General features: G+C 45.5%; 2 protein-coding genes across 5 annotated transcripts in view; both read left to right on the top strand.

Moving 5' to 3' along the window:
• invs (inversin) overlaps positions 1-27258 on the top strand; it is a 292265-nt gene that overhangs the window by 171795 nt on the left and 93212 nt on the right. For all 4 annotated transcript variants that reach the window (XM_080208441.1, XM_080208415.1, XM_080208432.1 and 1 more), the window contains exons 11-12: positions 5563-5792; positions 13739-13845. In XM_080208441.1, coding sequence (XP_080064567.1) covers positions 5563-5792; positions 13739-13845 — 337 coding nt within the window. The remainder of the gene's footprint in view (positions 1-5562; positions 5793-13738; positions 13846-27258) is intronic.
• Positions 15351-15713, top strand: LOC145361195 (histone H2B type 1-A-like). The gene has a single exon (XM_080216839.1). The coding sequence runs from the start codon at positions 15351-15353 to the stop codon at positions 15711-15713; it is 363 nt and encodes a 120-aa protein (XP_080072965.1).

Raw genomic sequence — 27258 nt, 5'->3', positions numbered from 1 at the left:
AGGTTTTATCAGCAGAGTTTCTAATAGAAAGAACATACAGAACACTTGATCAAATTTCATGAATAGGGTTTATTCACTGTCCAGATAAGTTGGATGCATGCTCAGACATGGAGTCATGTGGGATTTCCACAGTAACTTCGTTGCAGTGTTAATGTAAGTCTACTTGTGACTAATAAATAAGCTTAACCTGGTTTGGCAGTGACCTGTAGGGGAACTTATGGGAACATTCACTTTGAACTTCGTGGCTAGTGTCTGAGGCTACTAGGCATCAGAGGAAATGGGGTTAGCCAAGACAGGAGTTGGCATCCAGATTCTAAGGACTAATGGAATACCATTATGCCAGGGAGTAAGATGTGATTGGCTAAAGTATATGACAGGTATTATTGTTGATTTATGTATATGGAGGATGATTGATTTAAAGCTAATGAAAGGCAGGAGTAATTCATAAATCTGCAGTTGATCTGTGTTGAATTATATTGATCTGTTTTGAATTCCATACAATTCACTAGGGACAAAGAACAAAGAACAACCCAGCACGGGAAACAGGCCCTTTGGCCCAACGAGCCCGCGCCGCTGCATCACCCTACACCTATTCTACCCTGCGTGTCTACGAATGGAACCCCTAACTTAACCAGATTCAGGGGAGAATAGTGTCAATTTGATAAACCAATCAGCCTAAGAGCACATCCTTGGGGTGTGGGAGGAAACCGGAGCGCCCGGAGGAAATCCACGCAACCACAGGGAGAATGCACAAACTCCCACAGACACAGGCCCAAATCCATGTATCTGCACAGCTAGCAGTGCTAGTCACCGAGCTCTTGCGGCGCCCGTCTACCGGTCCAGGATCAAGCACACACACTGACACGAAGTACTAGGCCACTCCCGGAACCTCCAAGAGCAGCCCACGCACGACCCGCCGTGTGCATGCCCCTCGTTTGACAACGAGGTGGACCTCCACCTGCGGAATAAAAAGACAAAAACGTTAACTTACAAGTCTGCATCTCCGGAGGTTCTGACCTTATTTAATAGCCCCTACTATAACCCTCCATCCTCGTTTCGCTCATGTGTCTGTCTAATTGAAACTTAAACGAGTCCAACGTTCCTGCCTCCACCACCCTACTCGGTAGCGCGTTCCATACCCCCACGACTCTCTGCGTAAAGAACCTTCCTCTCACATCCAAATTATACCTCTCCCCCCTCACCCTTAAATCATGACCTCTCATATTTGTACCCAGTCTAGGGAGCAGTCTCTCACTATTGACTCTATCTATTCCCTTCAGTATCTTATATACCTCTATCATGTGCCCCCTCAATCTCCGTCTTTCCAAGGAGAAAAGTCCCAGTTTCTCTAACCTTTCCTCGTAAGCCAGTCCCTCCATGCCAGGCAACATCCTGGTAAACCTCCTCTGAACCCTTTCCAGAGACTCCACGTCCTTCCGGTAGTAAGGTGACCAGAACTGGACGCAGTACTCCAAATGCGGTCTAACCAACGTTCTGTACAACTGAAGCATTAGACAGCAGCTTTTATACGCTATACCTCTTCCTGTAAAGGCTAGCATTCCATAAGCCTTCCTAACAACCTTCTCCACTTGTGTCACAACCTTCATGGACTTGTGAACCTGCACTCCCAGGTCCCTCTGTATTTCTATACTCCTAATCGGTCTACCTTTTATCACATAGCTCCTCTCTGCATTATTCCTTCCAAAATGCATCACCTCGCGTTTGTCAGGATTAAATTCCATCTGCCACCTATCTGCCCAATGCACCAATCTATCTATATCCTGTTGTATCACCTGACATTCCACTTCAGTACCCGCCAACCCTGCCATCTTGGTGTCATCCGCAAACTTGCTGATCACACTACCTACGCTCTCTTCCAAGTCATTTATGTATACTACAAAGAGGAGAGGTCCCAGTACTGAGCCCTGCGGCACACCACTGGTCACTGGCCTCCAGCCCGAAAAGGTCCCCTCCACAACTACCCTCTGTCTCCTATTGCCCAGCCAGTTCTCAATCCACCTAGCTACCTGACCTCGTATCCCATGCACCTTAACCTTTTCTACCAGCCTACCATGAGGGACTTTGTCAAACGCCTTACTGAAATCCATATAGATGACATCAACGGCTCTCCCATCGTCAACCGTTTTTGTCACCTCCTCAAAGAACTCTACCAGATTCGTAAGGCAAGACCTCCCTCTAACAAAGCCATGTTGCATATCCCTAATCAGATCGCAACGCTCCAAATGCTCATACATCCTACCCCTAAGTATTTTTTCCATTAATTTCCCTACCACCGATGTCAAACTCACCGGTCTATAATTTCCAGGGTTATCCCTACTACCTTTTTTGAACAGCGGTACCACATTTGCTACCCTCCAGTCTTCTGGGACCTCACCTGTGTCCAAAGAAGAGACAAAGATTTGCGCCAGAGGCCCAGCAATTTCATCTTTCACCTCCCTAAGCAGCCTGGGATAAATACCATCAGGCCCCGGAGCTTTATCCATCCTTAGGCTACCTAAAAGCCCTAGCACTTCCTCCCTGTAATAGATATTTCCTGCAACTGATCCACAGCTCCCTCCAAGAGACCGCACGCTTCCAAACCCCCCTCCTTCGTGAATACCGACGCAAAGTATTCATTCAGGAGCTCCCCCGTTCCCTCCAACTCAATACATAACTCCCCACTTTTGTCCCTAAGAGGACCAATTTTCCCTCTAACTACTCTCTTGCTCCTAATATAGGAATAAAATGCCTTTGGATTTTCCTTAATCCTACCAGCCAAAGCCATTTCGTGCCCTCTCTTTGCCCTTCTAATTCCCCTTTTTAGCTCCCTCCTACTCTCTCTATATTCCTCCAGCGCACTCTCCGTACCCAGTTGTTTCGACCTAACATTCACCTCCCTCTTCTTCCTTACCAAGTCTTCAATACCCCCTGTAATCCACGGCTCTCTAATCCTACCTTTCCCATCCTTCCGCTTAACCGGAACATACCTCCCCTGCAACATTTTCATTTTGCCCTTAAAAGCCTCCCACTTGCCAACCGTGGACTTGCCAGCTAACAGTCCCTCCCAGTCAGTGTCCTGCAGCTCCCTCCTAATCCGGCTATAGCTCGCCTTTCCCCAGTTCAGCACACTCCCGTTCGGCCGGCACTCATCCCTTTCCATTTTTATCCTAAAGTAGACGGACTTGTGGTCACTGTTAGCCACATGTTCGCTTACCTCAACCTCAACCACCTGCCCCGGCTCATTACCCAACACTAAATCCAGTATAGCCCCTTCCCTAGTCGGGCTAGTTACATACTGCTCTAGAGACCCTTCCACAAACTCCTCTCCCTCCATACCCCCAGCTCTAGGCCCCCTCCAATTCACTCCAGGAAGATTAAAGTCACCCACTACAACCACCGTATTCTTCCTGCACCTATCCAAAATGCCCCTACAAATGCCTTCCTCCACTGACCTCGGGCTGTTGGATGGCCTATAGAATACCCCTAGCATCGTAATCTCTCCCTTTTTATTCCTCAACTCCACCCACAGCGACTCAATCCCTACCTCTTCCGTGTTGTCCTCCCTCTGCACTGCTGTGATGTTTTCCTTTACTAACAGTGCCACCCCCCCACCTCTCTTCAACCCTCCTCTGTCACACCTAAAACACTTATACCCAGGAACATTCAGCTGCCAGTCCTGCCCTTCACGTAACCACGTCTCCGTTACAGCCACCACATCTAACTTCCTCATCAAGGCCCTAAGCTCATCCGTTTTTCCTGTCACACTCCTAGCATTAAAATAGACACAGTTCAACCCACGAGTGTCCCTCGGAACCTCCTTCTCCCTGATAATTTTCCTTTCACCCGGCTCTCTCCCAGCCACATCCCCATCCCCCCTCCCTATTAGTTTAAACCATTCCTAAACACCCCAGCTAACCTCCCCGCTAAGACACTAGTTCCCCTCCCATTCAAATTCTCCCCACCCCTCCTGTACAGTTGCCCTTCTCTCCTAAATACCTCTGTGGTCCACAAAAGTAAAGCCCTCTACCCTACACCAATCCCTCAACCATGCATTCAGCTGCATGATTTCGTCATTCTTTGCCCTGCTGGTACTGGGCAGCAATCCAGAGAGTGCCACCCTGGAAGTCCTGCTCTTTAGTTTGGACCCCAACTCCCTAAATTGCCTACGGACCTCTACCCTACTCCTCCTTCCTATGTCCCCCTCCCCTACGTGAACTATGACCTCTGCCTGTGCCCCCTCCCCTTTCAAAATTCCCTCTACCCTTTCTGTTACGTCCTTTACCCCTGCCCCAGGGAGGCAGACCACCATCCTGGAGTCACGCCTCTGTCCACAGAACCTCCTATCAATACCTCGGACCGTCCCATCCCCTACCACTATCACCTTGCCAGCCCCCTTCCGTCCCTCTAAGTCAGTCTGGCCCTCCTGCCTATCTTTCTGTGCCCCTGTCGACGAGCCTTGGGGGGTCACTGGGGAGGCCGGGGGACCCTGACTACTCTTCTTCTTCCTCTTTTTCCTCCTAACAGTTGTCCACCCTTCCTGCTCTTCAGCCCTTGGCACCTCTTCCTGCTCATGGTTCCTAGCCATTAACTCCTCGTTTTCCCTGACCAGAAACGCATCTTCCAGACGCCCCTCGAGTTGCCTGACCCGGGCCCTCAATCGCTGCAGTTCTAAACATTTAGCACAGATGTGGACCTTGGGGACACGTGACGCCACCAAGAACTCCCACATGCGGCACCTGACACAGCTTATGTTCCTCCCTATAGCCCCTGCCATGTCCCAACCTCCTGTAAGCGGCAAAAGGTAGAAATGTGCAACGCCCTTCTCTAATCCTGCTCTCACCTAAGCCCAGCGAGCCAAAGCCCTTATCACTCAGTGCCCGCTCCCGACGCTGCCCGCTGTGTGCTGCTACCCCTTTTTTATACCCCCTGCTCCCCCTTCCCGACAATCCCCTCGCCTAACTTCCGGTACGGAAGTAAACTACTCTCTAACAAACCCCGAGAACCGGAAGTACAGAAACAAAGCGATTTTCAATTAAAACAGGCACTCACCACAGCCACAGCCACCAGGTACAATGCTCCGGAGAACAATGACGTTTAGCTGTTCCATCTCGGGAGCTGCCCTGATCTTTTGATGACTTCTCCTTGTGGCTGCTGATCAAAATAAAGGTTATGTCTTTAAACTGAGACACTGCTTCATGAGCCTGATATTGTCTGAAATGTTATGATCTGGAATACAGTAAAAGGTGGTGAAATCAGATTTAACAGTAACCTTTTGAAAGAGAATTGGATATGAACTTGAAAAGGAAAAAAATTGCAGGGCTTTGGGGAGAAAAAACAAGAATGTGAGGTTAGCTGGATGGATCTTTCAAAGAGCCAGCACAGCTGATTGACCTCCTTCTTGTTGTATGTTTCAATAGTACAAATAATACTGATCATATCACAAATTAATGCACCCTGATCCCTGTCAATGTAATCATTGGGATTTAAGGTTAGAATTTGTTCAGTCTATATTATTTTAAATATTAAGATATTACTCTAAACAGTTTAATTGTAATATTACAGGTGGTGCGAGAGTTGATTTGATTGACCAAGATGGCCATAGTCCTTTGCACTGGGCTGCCCTTGGAGGAAATGCGGATGTGTGTCAGATCCTGATTCAGAATCTGATCAACCCCAATGTGCAGGATTACGCTGGAAGAACACCTTTGCAGTGTGCGGCATATGGTGGATACATCAACTGTATGGCAGTGCTCATGGAAAACAAAGCAGATCCCAATATACAAGACAAAGAGGTATTCTATCAAATACATTGTTAAAAAGAATGCCCTTGAGCTTTCCTGAATCCTCATTATATCCTTCTGTGATATAGTGACACTCGGGTAGAGTTTTTTTTAACATTTAAAAGTTACTCACCTCGGGCATTCAACCTTATTGTTCCTTGGGAGCACTGAAGAGAGGCAGCGATTTGCGAGAGGAGAGTTTGTGGGTGAGTAGAGCGATTTTTTTTTAAAGCTAACTTTTTACTAGTTTTTTTTCTTTAAATTTTATACCAGAAGCAGTTGCAAAGACACTCGGGTAGAGTTTTTTTTTTAACCTTACTATAAATTAGAGCGGTGAGGAATCCCAATACTCTACATAGGTAGAGTACCCCAACCCCCCCCCCTCCTCTAACCTAAAAAAGAGAGAGAGAGAGAAGGGCTCTGACTGAGAGCAGGTAAGTTTGTTTTTGTTTTTGAGTGTGCTGTAAGGGCTTTGGCTCACAGGGCCAAAGAGATAAGGGTGAGGCAAGGTAAGTTATAAGTTTTTTTTTACTTTTTCCTCTGGGTTACTAAAAAGGGGCAAGTATGGGTGTGAGGCCAGTATGTTGTTGCCAGTGCAACATGTGGGAGGTCTTGGAGGCTCCTGGTCTACCAGACATCCACACCTATGCTCAGTGTGTGGAGCTGCAGTCCCTACGGAACCAGGTTAAGGAGCTGCAAATGCAGCTCGAGGACCTTCGGCTCATTAGAGAGAGTGAGGAGATAATTGACAGGAGCCATCAGCAAGTAGTCACACCAGGGCAATGGGAAGAAGGCACGTGGGTAACTATTAGGAAGGGGAAACCTCAGGTGATGGAGAGCACGCTGGTGGATGTCCCCCTTCAAAATAAGTACTCCTGCCTGAGTACTACTGGGGGGGACAGCTCATCCGAGGGAGGCAGCAGTGGCCAGGTCTCTGGAGCTGAGCCAGTATGTCAAAACATTAAAAAAGAGAGCAGAAAGGTAGTACTAATAGGGGACTCCACAGTGAGGGGGGCGGACAGGCGTTTTTGTGGACGTAGACGTGAGTCGCGGATGGTGGTTTGTCTCCCTGGAGCTGGGATCCGGGATGTCTCTGGGCGTGTCCCAGACATCCTGAAAGGGGAGGGTGAGGAACCGGAGGTTGTAGTGCATATAGGTACTGCTGACGTAGGCAGGAAGAGGGAGGCAGTCATGAAAAGGGACTATAGGGAACTGGGTAGGCAGCTAAGGAAGAGGAAAGCGAAGGTAGTAATCTCAGGATTGCTGCCTGTGCCACGGGAGAATGAGGGCAGGAATGGAATGAGGTGGAGGCTGAATGCGTGGCTGAGGGACTGGAGCAGGGGGCAGGGATTTCGGTTCCTACATCATTGGGATCTCTTTAGGGGCAGGTGTGACCTGTACAGTAAAGACGGGTGGCACTTGAATCCCAGGGGGACTAATATCTTAGTGGGAAGACTGGCTAGGCCTACTGGGGGGACTTTAAACTAGAAAGGGTGGGGGGAGGGAATAGTGATGGGGAGACTGGGACCGAGGAGGTTAGTTCCCAGGTAGGGAAGGACTGCAGGCAGTATGAGAGGGAGGTTAGACAGGTGGTGGAGAAGGGAAATGTATCTATTTTAACGCCAGGAATGTAGTAAATAAGGTAGGTGAGCTTAGGGCGTGGATTGCTGATTGGGAATGTGATGTGGTGGCCATTACGGAGACTTGGATGTCTCAGGGACAGGACTGGGTACTTCAGGTGCCAGGATTCAGATGCTTCAGGAAGGACAGGGAGGGAGGCAAAAGAGGTGGTGGAGTGGCACTGTTGATCAGGGACAGTGTCATGGCTGCAGAGAAGGAGGATGCCGTGGAGGGACTGTCTACGGAGTCTCTGTGGGTGGAAGTTAGGAACAGCAAAGGGTCGATAACTTTGCTGGGTGTATTCTATAGGCTGCCCAATAGTGACAGGGAAGTTGAGGTGCAGATAGGGAAACAAATCCTAGAGAGATGTAGAAATAACAGAGTTGTTGTGATGGGAGACTTCAATTTCCCAAACATCGAATGGAATATCCCAAGGGTTAAGGGGTTTGGATGGGGAGGAGTTTGTTAGGTGTGTTCAGGAAGGTTTCCTGACACAGTACGTGGATAAGCCTATGAGAGGAGAGGCTGTACTTGACCTGCTACTGGCGAATGAACCAGGACAGGCGACAGACCTCTCGGTAGGAGAGCATCTTGGGAATGGTGATCATAATTCTATCTCCTTCACAATTGCATTGGAACGAGATAGGATCAGGCAGGCTAGGAAGGTGTTTGTCTGGAGTAAGGGGAAATACGAAGACGTCAGGCAGTTAATTGGGCAAATAAACTGGAAGGAGGCATTCTTGGGGAAAAGTACAGAAGGAAGATGGCGGATATTCAAGGAATGTTTGTCTGGAGCTCTGCACGACAACGTTCCGATGAGACAAGGAGGTTTTGGTAGGTCGCGGGAACCGTGGTGCACGAAGGCTGTGGTGAACCTAGTCAGGAAGAAAAGGAAGGTGTACAAAAGGTTCAGGGAGCTAGGAGATGTTAAGGATCTAGAGGAGTATAAGGATTGTAGAAAGGAGCTTAAAAGGGAAATTAGGAGAGCCAGAAGGGGTCATGAGAAGGCCTTGGCGGGTAAGATTAAGGAGAATCCCAAGGCCTTCTACAAATATGTGAGAAGTAAAAGGATGAGAAGAGAAGGGATAGGACCTATAAAAGGTGAAGGGGAAAAGGTCTGTGTGGAACCAGAAGAAATGGCAGAGGTGCTTAATGAGTACTTTGCCTCAGTATTCACGGTGGAAACTGATCTGGGAGATTTTGCTACAGGTTTGTCAGCAGATGGAAAAGATTGAGTATGTGGATATTAAGGAAGAGATGTGGATATTAATGTGGATATTAAGGAAGAATAAACTAGGCTTGTACTCGTTAGAGTTTAGAAGAATGAGGGAAGATCTCATTGAGACGTATAAGATGATGAATGGGATGGATAGGATAGAGGTGGAGAGACTCTTCCCGCTCAAAAAAGACAGTAGGACTAGGGGGCACAGCCTCAAGATAAAGGGGAGGCGGTTTAGAACGGAGTTGAGGAGGAACTTCTTCACTCAAAGGGTGGTGAATCTCTGGAATTCTCTGCCCGTTGAAGTGGTGGAGGCTGCCTCGCTAAATATTTTTAAGAAGCGGGTTGATGGGTTCTTGATAAGAGAGGGGATTAAGGGTTATGGGGAGAGGGCGGGAAAGTGGAACTGAGCCACGACAGATCAGCCATGATCTTATTGAATGGCGGGGCAGGCTCGAAGGGCTAGATGGCCTACTCCTGCTCCTATTTCTTATGTTCTTATGTTCTTATGTTAAGAGGATGTGTTAGAACTTTTAAATTCTATCAAGATAGACAAGTCGCCGGGACCAGATGGGACGTACCCCAGATTACTGTGGGAGGTGAGGGAGGTGATTGCAGAGCCCCTGGCGATGATCTTTGTGTTGTCGATGGAGACGGGAGAGGTTCCGGAGGATTGGAGGATTGCGGATGTAGTTCCTATTTTCAAGAAAGGGAAAATAGGATAGCCCGGGAAATTACCGACCGGTGAATCTGACCTCAGTGGTTGGTAAGCTGATGGAGAGGCTTCTGAGGGACAAGATTTATGAGCATTTGGAGAGGTTTAGCATGATCAGAAATTGTCAGCATGGTTTTGTCAAGGGCAGGTCGTGCCTTACGAGCCTAGTTGAGTTCTTCAAAAATGTGACTGAATACATTGACGAAGGAAGAGCAGTGGACGTGGTGTACATGGACTTCAGCAAGGCGTTTGATAAGGTCTCCCATGCAAGACTTCTTGAGAAGGTGAGAGGGCATGGGATCCAAGGGGCTTTGGCCTTGTGGATCCAGAACTGGCTTGCCTGCAGAAGGCAGAGAGTGGTTGTGGATGGGTCTTTTTCTGCATGGAGGTTGGCCGCCAGTGGAGTGCCCCAGGGATCTGTTAGAACATAAGAACATAAGAAATAGGAGCAGGAGTAGGCCATCTAGCCCTTCGAGCCTGCCCCGCCATTCAATAAGATCATGGCTGATCTGTCGTGGCTCAGTTCCACTTTCCCGCCCTCTCCCCATAACCCTTAATCCCTTCTCTTATCAAAAACCCATCAACCCGCTTCTTAAAAATATTTAGCGAGGCAGCCTCCACCACTTCAACGGGCAGAGAATTCCAGAGATTCACCACCCTTTGAGTGAAGAAGTTCCTCCTCAACTCCGTTCTAAACCGCCTCCCCTTTATCTTGAGGCTGTGCCCCCTAGTCCTACTGTCTTTTTTGAGCGGGAAGAGTCTCTCCACCTCTATCCTATCCATCCCATTCATCATCTTATACGTCTCAATGAGATCTCCCCTCATTCTTCTAAACTCTAACGAGTACAAGCCTAGTTTATTCAGCCTCTCCTCATAGCTCAATCCCCTCAACTCCGGTATCAGCCTAGTAAACCTCCTCTGCACTCCCTCCAGGGCCAAAATATCCTTGCGCAGGTGCGGCGCCCAAAACTGCACACTAGGACCCTTGCTGTTTGTCGTTTTCATAAATGACCTAGATGAGGAAGTGGAGGGATGGGTTAGTAAGTTCGCCGATGACACGAAGGTCGGTGGTGTTGTGGATGGTCTGGAAGGATGTCAGAAGTTGCAGCGTGACATAGATAGGATGTAAGACTGGGCGGAGAAGTGGCAGATGGACTTCAACGCGGATAAATGTGTAGTGGTCCGTTTTGGCAGGACCAATGGGATGAACGAGTACATTATCAAGGGCAGGAGTCTTAGCAGTGTTGAAGAGCAGAAGGATCTTGGGGTCCGGGTCCACAGGACTCTTAAATCGGCCACGCAGGTGGAGGATGTGGTCAAGAAGGCATATGGTGTACTGGCCTTCATTAATCGAGGGATTGAGTTTAGGAGTCGGGAGGTAATGCTGAAACTTTATAAGTCCCTTGTCAGGCCCCACTTGGCGTACTGTGTGCAGTTCTGGTCACCTCACTATAGGAAGGACGTGGAAGCTATTGAAAGGGTGCAGAGGAGAATTACAAGGATGTTGCCTGGATTGGGAGGCATGCCTTATGAAGATAGGTTGAGGGAGCTGGGACTCTTCTCCCTGGAGAGGCGTAGGTTGAGAGGCGACCTGATAGAGGTTTATAAAATGTTGAGAGGAATAGATAGGGTGGATTCTCAGAGGCTATTTCCCCGGGTTGAAATGGTTGCTACGAGAGGACACAGATGTAAGGTGCAGGGAAGCAAGTACAGAGGTGATGTTAGGGGTAAGTTTTTCACTCAGAGGGTGGTGAGTGAATGGAATTGGCTGCCGTCAGTGGTGGTGGAGGTGAACTTGCTGGGGTCTTTTAAAAGACTTCTGGATGAGTATATGGGATTTAATGGGATTAGGGGTTATAGATAGGTCTATGGATTGGTAGGTATTGATGTGATCGGCGCAACTTGTGGGCTGAAGGGCCTGTTTGTGCTGTAGTGTTCTATAGTGGAATTCTGCTCTGTAAAAAGCTCATTTACTTACAGATCACTTTTTACATTTGCTAGTTTATTATTGATATAGCATATGTACCCATGGAATAATAACCCAACTTTGAATGTTAATGGAAATCCATGACTGCAGGACATGGATTCCCTGGTGCAATATTTTCTGCAGTGGAAATGTATTACTTCCCTGCCAGAGGAATATTCGACAATAATTGTGGTTGTTCGTATAGCGAAGAAAGACAATTATTTTCCTTCAAAAATTAAGGGAATGTAAAATTATCCTTCAGCAGAGATACCAATAATTAGGGGGCATAGATTTAAAGTAATTAGGGTTAAACAGGATAAATATTTCCAGGCAGCATGGACACATTTGAATCAAACCTATGCTGTAAATTTCTACCATTCTATGATTGATCCTTCTGTACTGCTCTATGATTCTATAATTTCAGTAAGATTGTAAAAACAGATGGAAAGTGAAAGGATCACCAGAATTCTATTACATATTTTTAACTTTTTTATTGAATTTCAGCCATTGACCCCCAGCGGCAAGGCGTTGGAATCTCCATTAAGACCCTGCCCCCCTTAAAGGGCTAGAAAATTCCGTCCTTAGACCTTAATTGCTTTAGGGATACTGGGGAGAACTTAACAGCCTGATTACTGGAAAAGGATCATGGATACTAGACCAGGTTAGAAGAACTTGGAAGAAAAATTGAATAATTAGAACTGAAATTCAAGGAGACAATGAGCAGAAGAGGAGCTAGAGAGAGAGAAATATTGTAGAAATTGCAGTAAGAGCAGTAGACAGTAAATGCAACTTTTTGCGCCCCACTTGTCATTTATACCGGTAAAGTATCACAAAGTTGTGATAACAGATACCAAGCAGGAAATGGGAGGGAAAGGTTAACAGAAGAGATGAAGAGATATACTTTAATATGGCTTTCTCAAATGCAGAGCAAGGTTTCATGACCAAAAAGTGAAATGGCCTCCTCTACACACAGGGGATGAAACCCACAGAACCAACATTTGTGGGTGTGTTATTAGACACAGAGTCTGTAGATGGCACATGTGCTATCTGCAGATGAGCAAGAACCAATGTCAAGTCTATGCATGTCAGGGGATCTGGTCACGCATATATGCCATCTTCTGCAGCATTTGGTACCACAGGGACTTGGAAGGCATCCACTGCCAGTGACAGTTAAAGTTACTGCTGTTTTCAGTTCTTATGGTAGTGGCTCCTCCCTGGGCTGCACTGGGACCTTTTGCGGGATCTCACAAACCTTCACCCACAAGTGTATCTGGCACTTGATCTTTTGGCAGTCCTCTTCACCTGTTCCCTTCAGCATCACACCTTCGCCTGATCGGAATGGTGATGAGATAGCAGGAGTAGTCCAGCTCCACCTTTAAGGTGCTGAGAGCACACAGAGTGCATTACAAAACCCAGTGGTGCTTGGGTACGAGATTTTTGCAGCAAACACTAGCTAAACGCAAGCAGTGTCAAAGGACATCCTGAGACATGTAACTTTTTTTAATTAATTTTCATTTCTTCGTGTGTTTCATGTTTCAATTTTTAAAAAATTTTGCTTTCCATCTTTGCTCCCTTACCATTCTCCGCCTCCCCCACCTCATCAGGGGCATCTGTTACATGTCTCAGGTTATCCTTTGACACTCTGCTTACCTTTGTTATGTCATTTATATTTTCTGATCTCTTAATGGGCCACCATCAGCATCATTATTGGCCATGATCACCACATCTTTGTCAATTTCTACCATCTCCACCAATCACTGACATTCTATCCAGCTCCCACAGTTTGCCCACCTCCTCACCACAGCAGTATAATCTCATCCTATTTTCTGTTGTCTTTAGATCTGACAAAGGATCATCCAGACCTGAAACATTAGCTCTGTTCTCTCCACAGAGATGCTGTTGACTAGACCTACTGATATTTTACAGCATTTTTTGCTTTTGTGGTTTTATATTGGATTTGGAGTAACAAGTGTCAACCTACAGGCTCGAATAAGCAGCCTTTGTTGTTTTGGCTACTGGAAACAGGAGGGTCTTGACACAAGCCCAGATATACTGCCCACATGTGCAGAGAAATGAAGGTGAGACGGATGCTGAGAACTCCCTTTTCTCCCTGCAATGATTTTGATGTGTCTACTTCGAGTGGAGGCCCAGCTACATTATTTTGTGGAGACTTACTCCAAATCCCAGGGCAGTGTTGTGATGATAGTGTTAATAGGTTTGTACCCATATTTTCTCTCCCCTGCCTCTGGAAAATGAACATAATCCAGAGGCAACAAAGAAAATATTGCATCTAAACAGATGATTCAAATAGGGTTGCCGCATAGTCACCACGAAGATTAAGAAGCAATAAGATCACTTACTGTATGTTTATGAAGAAAGTTGTTTTTCATTCTGCAGTTCAAAACAGTATTCACTATATAAATTGCCTTGTCTTACAGGGTCGGACAGCACTACATTGGTCCTGCAACAATGGTTACCTGGATGCTGTCAAACTACTGTTGGGCTATAATGCCTTTCCTAATCACATGGAGACCAATGAAGAGAGGTAATGTATGAAAGCTCTCACTTGGCTCGGTTTTCAAACTATTGGAACTCATTCCCTTAATGAATCAATAATTTCAAAACAATAACCCTTGTTTAAAAAAAATGCTTAGTGTTGGATTTTGAAGTGAGAATTAAACAGAATTCCTTTTTTGTTGGAAGGTAAGATGGTCTATTAGTTCAGCCCATCCATTTTCAATAAGTATTTAAATCCAATTTATACTGGTCAGATATAGGGTTGACAATGTCATTTGAAATGTTTTAACCAAGTCCTGAGTTGATGCAAGTCCACAGAATAAAGTTACTTGTAAGTTTGTTATGTTATATGCAGTTTCGGAGATATCATATACAGGAACTGGGAATGTCACATCAGGCTAGGCAACATGGATTTTTAATATTGGGATCAACGTGCCTCATTTAGCAAAGCTACTCATGTCTTCTCAAACTTTTCAATTCCTGATTTTTTTTTTTGAATCCTGCATTTTACATTTCTCTCAGGGAGTCTCTTCAGCTTTTAAGAATACATTTTTGGCAACATCCGTGTTTCTATCTACTTCCTGGAAAGGAAATCAATTAAAGGTTGTGGTTCAATGCTAAGTAATTGTTTTGTAAATACGTTTTTGTATCACAATAACTAGCATTTATATTTATTTATTAGTATCACAAATAAGCTTACATTAATACAGTAATTAAGTTATTGTGAAAATCCCCGAGTCGGCACACTCTGACGCCTGCTCAGGTACATTCAGGGAGAATTTAGCATGGCCAATTCACCTAACCATATGTCATACCTGTAGTATAGGAAAATATTCCAATTTGCTCAACAGGAGGACAGTAATAGGACAAAAATTTACATCAAGCCAAAGAAGGCAATAAATAGGACTGGAAGTTAAAAACTTTGTCAAATAGATAAGTTTTGAGAATTGTCTTAAAGGAGAGAGTAATTGAGGTAAAGCAGTTTAGGAAGGAATTTCCAGATCCTGGTGTCCAGGGGTAGAATTTTTCTTCCCCCAGGCAGGTGCTCACATAACACAGAAAATCGTGAGATAGTGCATGATGACGTTGATTTTTTTTAAAAATTTGGTTTATTATTGTCACACATCTTAACAGAAAGTGAAAAGTATTGTTTCTTGCATGCAATACAGACAAAGCATACCGTCCATAGCAGAAAAGATGAGACACTGCAGAATGTAGTATTACAGTGATAGCTAGGGTGTAGAGAGAGATCAACTTAATGCAAGGTAAGTCTAGTCAAAAGTCTGACAGCAGCAGGGGAGAAGCTGTTCTTGAGTCAGTTGGCATGTGACCTCAGACTTTTGTATCTTTTTCCCGACGGAAGAATGTGGAAGAGAGAATGTCCACGGTGTGTGGGGTCTTTAATTATGCTGGCTGCTTTGCCGAGGCAGCAGGAAGCGTAGACAGTGGGGCGTATATCCTGACAGACTTGTGTGATATTCATTCAGTGGGCACAGTCAGTTTTCTGTTTGAGTTGAATGTAGTAGAGTTGGAATGCCTGAGCTTGCGGCCAAGGGTGGCGTGTCCCGTAAGGCGTCAAAGCAGTCGCTGACCAAGGTCACTAAGAAGCCATCAAAGAAGCAGAGAAGAGCCCGCAAACAGAGCTATTCCACTTACGTGTACCGGGTGCTAACCCAGGTCCATCCCTCCACTCGCATCTCGTCCAAGGCCATGAGCGTCATAAACTCTTTCGTGATCGACATCTTCGAGCGCATCGCCTCTGAGGCATCCCACCTCATCCACTACAACAAGCGGCGTACCATCTCGGCACGGGAGATCCAGAGCGCAGTCCGCCTCATGCTACCGGGCGAACTAGCCAAACATGCTGTCTCCGAGGGCACCAAGGCGGTCACGTAGTACACTAACTCTGCCTAAGTCGACCACACAAAGATTAAAGGATATATAGAGAGTGGGTGTGCACCTGTCAACAATTAAGGAGCTGATTGAGGGATTAAATTCCCAATTGACCAGAATTTTGCATTGCCCATGCAATTTTGCTTATTGCACGGGCAAAATCGAAAGATGGCCCAACTAGAACTGAGGCTTTTTTATGCAGGCACAGGATAAAAGGCCTCTCCCTGCTGGCAACAAAGGCTCAGGAGTTAGGCATTTTTTTAGGGTTGAGGTGAGGTGGTGTTCTGGAGAGCTGATAGTGATTTATATGTTGGTTCATCAGAGTGTGGAGGTATGATGAGATTTCTGTTGGCTGGGATTAGAGGTTTCAAACATTGTGCTACTCATTGTGCATGAGTGAACCTCATTAGCTGGCCTATTATTGTATATTTGGCAGGGTGCACCTTGAGGAGGAAGAGGGTACAAAGTTTGAGGAGGTTAGATGGTCTCAGAGGTCCACACACAGGATGGTCAGGGTCATCTGAGAGGGCAAGGAGACTGACGCCGGAGAAAATGCCACTACCAGCTGTCATGGTGTACAGGCAGTGGTCAAACTACCTCGACCTGACCGAGCTCCAGTGCCGCAGGAGGCTCCAATTCTCCAGGGAAGCAGTGATGAGCGTCAGTCACATGATTGGGTGTGGGTTAGCCTCCAGTTGTGTGGAGAGGGCACCCAGTGCCTGTGGCTCTCAAGATTACAGTGGCAGTAAATTTCTGTGCCTGAACCTTCCAGGGCACTGTGTGAGATCTCTGGAGTCTCACAGTCCGTTGCACACAGATGTGTCACATTGATCACGGATGCACTATTTAGATATGTGAGCAGATTAATCCACCTCAGGATAGACCAGGTCAGCCAGGCTGAGGGGGCAAGAGGTTTCGCTGCCATTGCAGAGTTCCCCCCACATCAAGGGAGCCATTGATTGTGCCCATGTGGCCATCAACAACTGGCCAGCCAGGTGCCTTTGTCAAAAGAAGGGTGTTCACTCGATGAAAGTTCAGATTGTGTGTGAGCACAGGACTGATATTCTGCAGGTGGCACAGAGCCTATGATGCGTAAATTCTTGATTACTCGCAAGTGCCCAAGCTCTTTGTCACTCCAGCTCATGAGTGGTTGATGGGAGATAGGTGTCACCCACTGAAAAGGTGGCTGAAAGACATAGACATAGAAGATAGGAGCGGGAGGAGGCCATTTGGCCTTTCAAGCCTGCTCCGCCATTCATTATGATCATGGCTGATCATCTAACTCAATAGCCTAATTCTGCTTTTTCCCCATAACCTTTGATCCCATTTTCCCCAAGTGCTTTACCCAGCCACCTCTTGAATGCATTCAGCGTCTTGGCAACGGTCCACCCTGAGTCCTCAGATTATGATCCCTGGTTTTGGACCCCATTGGGAAATCCTATCTGCATCTGTCCTGTTTAGACCTATTAGAATTTTATGTCTCCATGAGATCCTCCCCTCATTCATCTGAACTCCAGCAAAAACAATCCTAACCTAGTCAATCTGTTCTCATACATCAGTCCCAGAATCAGCCTGGTAAACCTTAGCTGCGCTCCCTCGAGAGAAAGAACATCCTTCCTCAGAAAAGGATGCCTTTCTGGTGACCAAGGACAGATGCAGAGAAAAGGTACAATCAATGCCATGTATCCATGAGAATGGCAGTAGAAAAAAATCATCAGCCTGCTGAAGATAAGGGTGCGTCCCACAATGTCTGTCCAAGAAGGGTCATTCATTGTGGTGGCCTACTACACACCCCACAATCTGGCTTTCTCCAGAGGAGAGCTTCTTCATGAGATTGAGGATAATGAAGATGCTCCAGGTGCAGACATGGACACAGATGAGGCTCCCCATGCTGATACAGGGCAGCCAGAGGGAGAGGATGGTGAGGATATAATGCAGATCCTCCAAGGGGGCAGGGACACCAGGAAAGCGCTGATTTTGCAGTTATTCCTATAGACTGGCATGTCCTACCATCCCACTCTGCCAGTGGGAAATACCATCCTCCCACACTCAGCACTCCTTATTCCATGAGGTCAACCTACCAACTAAAGTTTAAAACCCTGGACATCTCTGATCAGGCAGTGATAAGTCTGACTCCAATGCAGCACACACAACACATCTGGCTTGAGTGAATTATATTACAGGTGACAAATGAAGAATAAAGCAAACAAAATGTTAATGCACACTGAAAATTAACACAGAATCTCAAGACTAAACAGATCATCCAGTGAGAACCTCTGCTTATGCCAAATGTGGCTTAAGTTTGTGTTTTTTGGGTGCCACATCTAGATGCCTCCCCCTCACTGACAGTGGCATTGGAAGCAGTTTGCTGCTCTCATTGTCCTGTTGGCATAAATGATCTTGGCAATCGTCCTCTGCTTGGCGGAGCCTGAGCAGGCCTTACCAGGGATGATTCACTGATGTCATTGCCAGGCAACCCTCACTCAGGCTCCTGGGATGGAGTGAAGACTGGCAAACAGATGGAATTTGTCTGGGACTCCATGAGAGAAGTGCACCAAGACAACAACACATCATCCGCCATTCTGAAATGAGTCCTCTGCTCCCTGCTCACCAGTGAAGTGGCAACCAGCCTAAAATCACAATGTTTAATTACTTCTGGGTAGAAACCGGGATTTGCGGCTGCTCCCAGTTCTGCCCGTCAATCATGCGCATATGCATTAAATTCTAGGTGACTAATGCAAGACTGCCAGTGGTGGGTGAAGAAAGTGGGGATTGCACAACAGTAGACTTGGAAGAATGGAGAATTCTTAGAGGATTGTAGGCCTGAAGGGGCTTACAGAGATAGGGAGTGGGAGAGGCCATGGAGAGACTTCAACATGAAGATGCAAAGAAAATTTCAGGCATTGGTCACCTGGAAGCAAACTCACACTGGAAGCAGTACAACAAAGTTTCTTTAAATTAGTTCCTGGAATGTGAAGGTTGTTCCATGAGGAGAGACCGAGAACACTCAGCCTGTCCTCTCTGGAATTCAGAAGAATGAGAGGTGATCACATTGAAATGTACAAGATTCTGAAGGTGTAAAAGCAAAATACTGCAGATGCTGGAATCTGAAACCAAAAGAGCAAACACCGGAAAATCTCAGCAGGTCTGGCAGCATCTGTAAGGAGAGAAAAGAGTTGATGTTTTGAGTCCAGATAACCAAAGTCCCTTTTTTGGTTTAAGGTTCTGAAGAGAACTGACAGGCTAAATTTGAGGTTTTTCCCCTGTCTTAGGAATCTAGCACACGTGGGCACGGTCTAAAGAAATTGTCATTTGGGACTGAAGTGAGAAATTTCTTGACTCATTTCTTGATTATTCAATCTTTGTAATTTTCTTCTCCAGAGTTCTTGGACTTTGTATTATTGAATATATTTACAAATTGTTGGCCTCTCGGAATCAAGGATAATAAGCGTGCAGAAGACTGGAATTAAATTAGAACACCATCCAAAATCGAAATGAATGGCGGAACAACCTTGATATGCAATATATGGGCAATATGTGATCGTCTCCTGCTCCTATTTCTTATATTCCCATGAGTACAGGAATGAGTGGTGTAGGTTAGAATATGAGTAGCAGAGTTTTGAATGAGCTAATGTATGTGGAGCCTTAAGGAGGTTTAAAAAAAAGTATAGATAAGGGTTTCAGCAGCAGACAAACTGAAATGGGCAGTTATGGAGGTGAGTATAGCCATACTTCAGAGTGGAGTGAATATCAGAAGCTCTCCTCAGGGTTAAAAATGAACGAGGTTAGCCACTGAAGCACATACCTGGCTAGCTGACTCAGGATTCTTGATTGGCATTCACAGCTCAATCTTACATGCAGACAGCACTATAGGACCAAATGAAATTGAGCCTCAGGCTGATGTCTTTGGGCATTCACTTGCATTGCACTGCACATCTCACATTGAAAACAGTTTTGTGTTGGTTTTCTTTTACCTTGGTTTTGTTTTTCAAGTTTTGGAATTAGCTACCAATGAATTTACTTGATCTTGTCCAACTGCCTATAAAATCTGCATATCTCCTGTACTCCACATTCATCATGATGTTCTGGAATCTAACTATGTTAGTACTGTCCCCTTAGGCATGATATCAAAGTCATGTTTGCACCTACTCCATTCACAACAACTAAGCATTTCTGCATCTGTAAGTAGCTCTGCCAATCTCACTTGGCTGCTTTGGCTGGACAGATATCTACTGATTGTTTCTTAATTAGTGTAAATAACAGGATGAGGAAGTGGAGTATGTGTTAATGTGTGCCAAATAAAGCATGTTAAATTCAGTTCAAATAAATACTAAGTAGAATTCTCATCAGATATTATTTATCGCACATTTCATGGAGTAACACCACACCATCTTGTTGCATATTTTGTGTGGCACTCCAGTCTAATAGGGGTGCATTTATTGTTGGGGATAAATGTAATGTTATAGTTGGTTTATTTTTGTAGTATCATTGAGATAGGTAGTGTTTCATGCAGTCTGCCTCAGTTATTCCAATTACCTCATTCCAAACTCTGCTTCTTCTCTGACAACTGTCATCTTTGACTCAGTAACAGCATTCCTGCATCTGAGTCAGAAGGCCAAGAGACATGAGCATATGATCTACACTGCCACTCTGGTGCAATGTGATGCAATGTGGAGGGAGCGCTGCATTGTTAAAGATTCTGTTTTTCGGATAAGAAATTAAAAACCAAGGTCCCATCTACTCTCTCAGATGTGACCAATAGATTAAGAACATAAGAAATAGGAGCAGGAGTAGGCCATCTAGCCCTTCGAGCCTGCCCCGCCATTCAATAAGATCATGGCTGATCTGTCGCTGCTCAGTTCCACTTTCCCGCTTTCTCCCCATAACCCTTAACCCCCTCTCTTATCAAAAACCCATCAACCCGCGTCTTAAAAATATTTAGCGAGGCAGCCTCCACCACTTCAACGGGCAGAGAATTCCAGAGATTCACCACCCTTTGAGTGAAGAAGTTCCTCCTCAACTCCGTTCTAAACCGCCCCCCTTTTATCTTGAGGCTGTGCCCCCTAGTCCTACTGTCTTTTGAGCGGGAAGAGTCTCTCCACCTCTATCCTATCCATCCCATTCATCATCTTATACGTCTCAATGAGATCTCCCCTCATTCTTCTAAACTCTAACGAGTACAAGCCCAGTTTATTCAGCCTCTCCTCATAGTTCAACCCCCTCAACTCCGGTATCAGCCTAGTAAACCTCCTCTGCACTCCCTCCAAGGCCAAAATATCTTTGCGCAGGTGCGGCGCCCAAAACTGCGTCTGCTCTATCAAGCAATTCCCTTCAAGATGCCTCGCAATTTCCTCCTTAATGACAGATTCTAACATTTTACCTACCACAGACGTTAAACTAACCGGCCTATAATTCCCCGCCTTTTGCCTGGCACCCTTCTTAAACAACGGCATAACATTAGCCGTTTTCCAATCATCCGGCACTTCCCCGGAATCCAGCGACGTCTGGAAAATAACCACCAAGGCATCCACTATCACCTCCGCCATTTCTTTCAGAACCCTCGGATGCATTCCATCCGGTCCTGGGGACTTGTCCACAATCAGCCCCTCCAGTCTGTCGAGCACCGCCTCTCTAGTAACAGTAATGTCATTAAGACCCTCCAGTCCTACCACCTTTCCATCGCTAACACCCGGCAAATTATTCACGTCCTCCTCCGTGAAGACAGAAACAAAAAAGTTATTCAATACCTTAGCCATATCCTCATCCCCTACCACTAGGTCCCCTTTCTCATCCTCTAAAGGACCAACATTCACCCTAGCCAGCCTCTTCCTTTTTATATATTTATAAAAACTCTTGCTATCCTTTTTTATATTAAGTGCTAGCCCAGCTTCATAGTTTCTCCTACCCTTCTTTATCAACTTCTTTGTCAATCTTTGTTGACATTTAAACCTCTCCCAATGTTCTTCTCGCCCACTACTCTTAGCTACTCTAAATTCCATGGCACTCTTCAAAAAAGAGCATTGGAATTAGAATCAGAGGAAATTACAGTTGAGAAGGAAGCCATTTAGCTGACAGGTTTGTCGATAACCAGAGATCATAAAAATAAAAACAATAATTCTAGAGGGAAGATAATTCACTCAGTTAATTGATGGAATCTGGAATGCTGTTTCTGAAAAGGTAGTGGAAGCTGCTTCCACAAATAAAGGGTGAAGTTGAATAAGGAACTCTCAGGGCCATGGACAAAAAGCGGAATGTTGGATGGAACATGGCTGAGCCAGAACAAGCACACTCGGCCAAATGATGTTCTGTCCAATATTTATCCCTCAACCAACATCAGTGAAACAGATAATCAGGTCATTATCTCATTGTTTGTGAGATATGCTACACACAAATTCACTGTCATTAATGTAGCAGTAATTCTACTTTAAAGGTTGGTTGTGAAGAGCTTTGGAATTGGCAAGGTAATGAAAAGTGCATTAGCAATGCAACTCCTTTTTCCCTTCTTTCCCAAGGTGCTTATGTCTTACATTGCTCTGTTTTCCCATATGAAAGATAAGCAAGGAAACTGTTAGAATTGCGCATCATGATTTGTAGCATCTTGCTACTTTAAAAAAACTTGCCCTTCTTGTCAAATACTGAAAATCCTGCAAAGAATTGCTGAAGTCTATGCTCTTTATGTCAAGGGCAATGGGATAGAAGAAAGTGACAACAACATAACCCACAATAAATTATAACAATGTTTATTGTACCATCATGTATTAATTAGTCTGCAGTTGGCATACCTCTTTAAAAAAGTTTAGCTTTTCTTTTGTTCCCTGCATTTTCTACCTTGTTTCTATAGTTTCTTTAGCTACATAACACTTTGTCACTAACATAAGCAGAAAACGCTGGAAAATCTCAGGTCAGACAGCATCTGTGGACAGAGAATAGAGCCAATATTTTGAGTCAGGGTGAACCTTCATAAGAGTTGAAGACAAGGGAAATAGAATGAGATTTATACTGTAAGATGGGGAGAGGAGGTAGGAGTGGGGAGGCTGTAATTTTTAGGGTTGGCATAGACAAAATGACAAAGGAAATGTAAGTTGTGGTGATAAAGGCTAGGAATGGTGCTATAAGGCCAAGGACAGTCATAGGGACAGAAGAGCAGGGTAGTGTGTTGACATGTCAAGTGACAGGAAGAGACTAAACATGGACTAGGTGGGTGCTTGGCAGAATACCTTCAGTCCATTTGCAAGCAGGAACCAGACTTTTCAGTAACTTACTATTTCAGTCTACCCCACATCCTTTTTGGAAGGAAAAGAATATGCTGGGCATGGCTCAGGTGACCAAGTCTAATCTCTGCATTCACAGGTGCTGGTCCCATTGAAAAATCCCAAATGGTAGAGGTATGCCTTAGGCTAGAATTCCGGGCATTGGTTTACTGCTGCATGCCAGCCATCTTCACATGCAAAAAAAGCCCAATCATAACACAGTGAAAGAGCGCATACAAATGGTTAATGGTTTGTACATAGTTTGGAATGGCACCTCTCAGTGGTTATTGTAGTTCCAGACTTATGCATTACTTGATGGGCTGCATTCGAAATGTGTGGTAAAAAGGAAGTAGCACATTAATCATCATCTTACCCTATACCAGCAATTATTTTCACCGTTTTCAGCCAGATGTAAGGGGTCAAGTTATTTGCAAACCTCAACAAGCTTCTTCCACATAGCCACCATTTAATACAGATGAAAGCTATCAACTCAAAGAGAGCTCCCCTGCTGCACCAAGATAGCCAGCTGTTCAGCAACAAACAACAATGTTGCTCCTGGGTTTTGTTGTTATTGAAAACTAATGGGTGGATTCTCACCATTTTTTCTGAAGTGTCAGGTCACTAAAAGGTGTTAGGAGTGCATGAGGTGGCTGAATGAAGATCATCATGGAAGCGTGAAGGGTAAGAACATAACATAAGAAATAGGAGCAGGAGTAGGCCATCTAGCCCTTCGAGCCTGCCCCGCCATTCAATAAGATCATGGCTGATCTGAAGTGGCTCAGTTTCACTTTCCTGCTTTTTCCCCATAACCCTTAATTCCCTTGTCTGTCAAAAACCTATCTACCCGTGTCTTAAATATATTTACTGAGGTAGCCTCCACCACTTCAAAGGGCAGAGAATTCCAGAGATTCACCACCCTTTGAGCGAAGAAGTTCCTCCTCAACTCCATTCTAAACTGCACCCCCCCCCCCGCCTTACCTTGAGGCTGTGCCCTCTAGTCCTGCTGTCCTTCCTGAGCGGGAAGAATCTCTCTACCTCTACCCTATCCATCCCTTTCATTATCTTATACGTCTCTGTAAGATCCCCCTTCGTCCTTCTAAACCCCAACGAGTACAGACCCAGTCTATTTAGTCTCTCTTCATAGTCCAACCCCCTCATCTCTGGTATCAGCCTAGTGAACCTCCTCTGCACTCCCTCCAAGGCCAAAATATCCTTGCGCAAGTGCGGCGACCAAAACTGCACACAGTACTCCAGCTGCGGCCTCACCAGTGCCCTGTACAATTGCAGCTTTTATATTCTATCCCCCTTGCTATAAAGGCCAGCATCCCATTTGCCTTCTTGATCACCTGCTGCACCTGCAGACTGGGTTTTTGCGACTCATGCACAAGGACCCCCAGGTCCCTCTGCACCATAGCATGCTGCAGCTTTTCGCCCTTTAAATAGTAATCCCTCCAACTATTATTCCTGCCAAAGTGGATAACCTCACGCTTGCTAACATTGTACTCCATCTGCCAGGTCCTCGCCCAGTCGCTCAGCCTATCCAGATCCCTCTGCAGACTTTCCACACCCTCCGTGCAATTTGCTTTTCCACTCATCTTTGTGTCATCAGCAAATTTCGTCACCCTACGCTCAGCCCCCTCCTCTAGATCATCTATATAAATGGTAAATAGCTGAAGCCCCAGCACCGATCCCCCTGCGGCACTCCACAGTCACCAATCAGAATAGCACCCATTGATACCAACTCTCTGCCTCCTATTAGACAACCAATCCTCTATCCATGCTAACACTTTACCCCCAACTCCATGCCCCCTAACCTTCTGAAGCAACCTTTTGTGCAGCACCTTATCAAACGCCTTCTGAAAATTGAGAAACACCACATCCACCGGTTCCCCTCTGTCTACCGCACTAGTCACATCCTCATAGAAATCCAATAAATTCGTCAAACATGACTTCCCCTTAACGAATCCGTGCTGCATCTGCTCTATCAAACCATTCCTTTCCAGGTGCCTCGCTATTTCTTCTTTGACGGATTCAAGCATTTTCCAACAACAGACGTTAAACTAACCGGCCTATAATTCCCTGCCTTTTGCCTGCTACCTTTTTTAAACAGCAGCGTAACATTAGCCGTTTTCCAATCTTCCAGCACTTCCCCGGAGTCCAACGAAGTTTGGTAAATAATCACTAAGGCATCTACTATCACCTCTGCCATTTCCTTCAGAACCCTGGGATGCATTCCATCCTGTCCTGGGGACTTGTGCACCATCAGTCCTGCTAGTCGATCAAGCACTACCTCTCTAGTGATAGTGATCGCATTCAGGCCCTCAACTCCTACCATCCTTCTATCTTTAATATCCGGCAAACTATTCGCGTCCTCCTCTGTGAAGACCAAGGCAAAAAACTTATTCAAGGCTTCAGCCATTTCCTCATCTCCCACCACTAAATCCCCCCTCACATCCTCTAAGGGACCAACATTCACTCTAGCCAGCCTCCTCCTCTTTATATATTTGTAAAAACTCTTACTGTCCTTTTTTATATTTAATGCTAGTTTAGCTTCATAGTCTATCCTTCCTTTCTTTATCAACTTCTTAGTCATTCTTTGTTGATTTTTAAACCTCTCCCAATCTTCTACTCGCCCACTACTTTTAGCCACTCTAAACACATCAGCTTTCAATTTAACGCTGTCCTTTATTTCCTTCGACAACCACGGCTGATTATCCCTTCTCCTACATTCCTTCTTTACCATTGGAATGTATTTCTGCTGAGCACCGAAAAAGATCTCCTTAAAGATCCTCCACTGTTCCTCAGCCATCCTACCGACCAATCTGCGCCCCCAATCTACATTTGCCAATTTCTCTCTCATCCTATCATACTCCCCTCTGTTCAAACAGAGGACACAGGTTCTGGACCCTACTTTCTCATCCTCCATCTGCATCAAAAACTCAACCATACAATGATTGCTTGTCCTAAGAGGATCCCTCACAACAAAATCCCTAATTCTTCCTGCCTCGTTACACAACACCAGATCTAAGATAGCTCGCTCCCTTGTCGGTTGTGTCACACACTGTTCAAGGAAACTATCCCTACAGCATTTCAAGAACTCTTCCTCAAGCCCACCCTGTCTGACTTGGGTCAACCAATCAAATTGAAATCCCCCATAATTATCGCCGTTCCATTTCTGCACGCATCATTTATTTGCTTGTTTATAGCCCGCCCCACCTCCAAGTTATTATTTGGGGGCCTATAGACCACACCCACCAGCGTCTTCCTCCCCTTACTATTCCTTATCTCCACCCACAACGATTCCACGTTCTGGTCTTTGGAGCCTATATCTTCCCTTACTGCCGCCCTGATATTATCCTTAATCAGCAGAGCTACCCCCCCCCCCCCCCCCCCCCACCTTTTTCCTCCCTTCTATCCTTCCTAAACACTTGATACCCCTGGACATTCAGCTCTCAGTCCCTGTCACCCTGCAACCACGTTTCCGTAATGGCCACCAGATCATATCCATTTGTGCTGATCTGCGCCATCAGCTCATTCACTTTGTTCCGAATGCTTTGTGCATTCAGGTGAAGTGTCTTCATACCAGCCTTTATCTGTACCCTATTTGAAGGAACGCTTCCAACCTTTCTTATGCCCCCTACTCCCTTTATTATATGAAAGGGTTCAATGTGAATCATGAGGAGATGCCCGAAGTAATGAAAAATTAAGCTTGAAACCTATTTTTTTTTAAAATTAAACAAACTCTTCTTTTGTGTGAGATCACTATGTTTTAATTTTAAAAACCTGCCAAATCATACCTGACACCAATGTAATGAGATGGATCTGAGTCAGATTTTCCTCCGTCACTACCTGGTCAAAATATCTCTAACTGGTAACCTCCCCGTTAGATTGAAAGGCCTGACAAAGCTCTCTGCCAGAGATGAACTTGAATCACCAATTCAAAGCTGACTGCGCGAAGAAAGAAAGTACGCTGTCCTCTTCTGCAGTAGGCTGGCACTCTCTATGCCAACCATTGCCTCTCAGTGGGGCTGGTGCCCTTGGTGGATGGATATCAGCGAGAATGTGGGTATTGTACACCCTGCTTCTGCTCCACACCATCCAGGAGTTTGGTCCGGGGTCCCTTGGAGAATCTTGGTGCAGGCTTCCTGGCAGCCATCTTGTCAAGTGGATCTAAAACAATTGCTGGGGAGGCATTTAAAAAGAACATCCCATTGATTGCAGTGATTAAATTTTCCTGCAAATCAGAGGCAAATGACCACGAAGGTGGCATGAATCATGTGGAAGAAAAATTTTTGTTT

The sequence above is a fragment of the Carcharhinus amblyrhynchos genome, chromosome 2, assembly GCF_965287045.1.
Source record: "Carcharhinus amblyrhynchos chromosome 2, sCarAmb.v2.hapA, whole genome shotgun sequence".
Classification (NCBI taxonomy): domain Eukaryota; kingdom Metazoa; phylum Chordata; class Chondrichthyes; order Carcharhiniformes; family Carcharhinidae; genus Carcharhinus; species Carcharhinus amblyrhynchos.
Note: the sequence above shows the minus strand (reverse complement) of the source record. Positions and strands in the feature narration are given on the sequence as shown.

Excerpts from the sequence above, each read along its gene's own strand:
- LOC145361195 (XM_080216839.1), top strand. The coding sequence starts at position 15,351 with ATGCCTGAGCTTGCGGCCAAGGGTGGCGTGTCCCGTAAGGCGTCAAAG.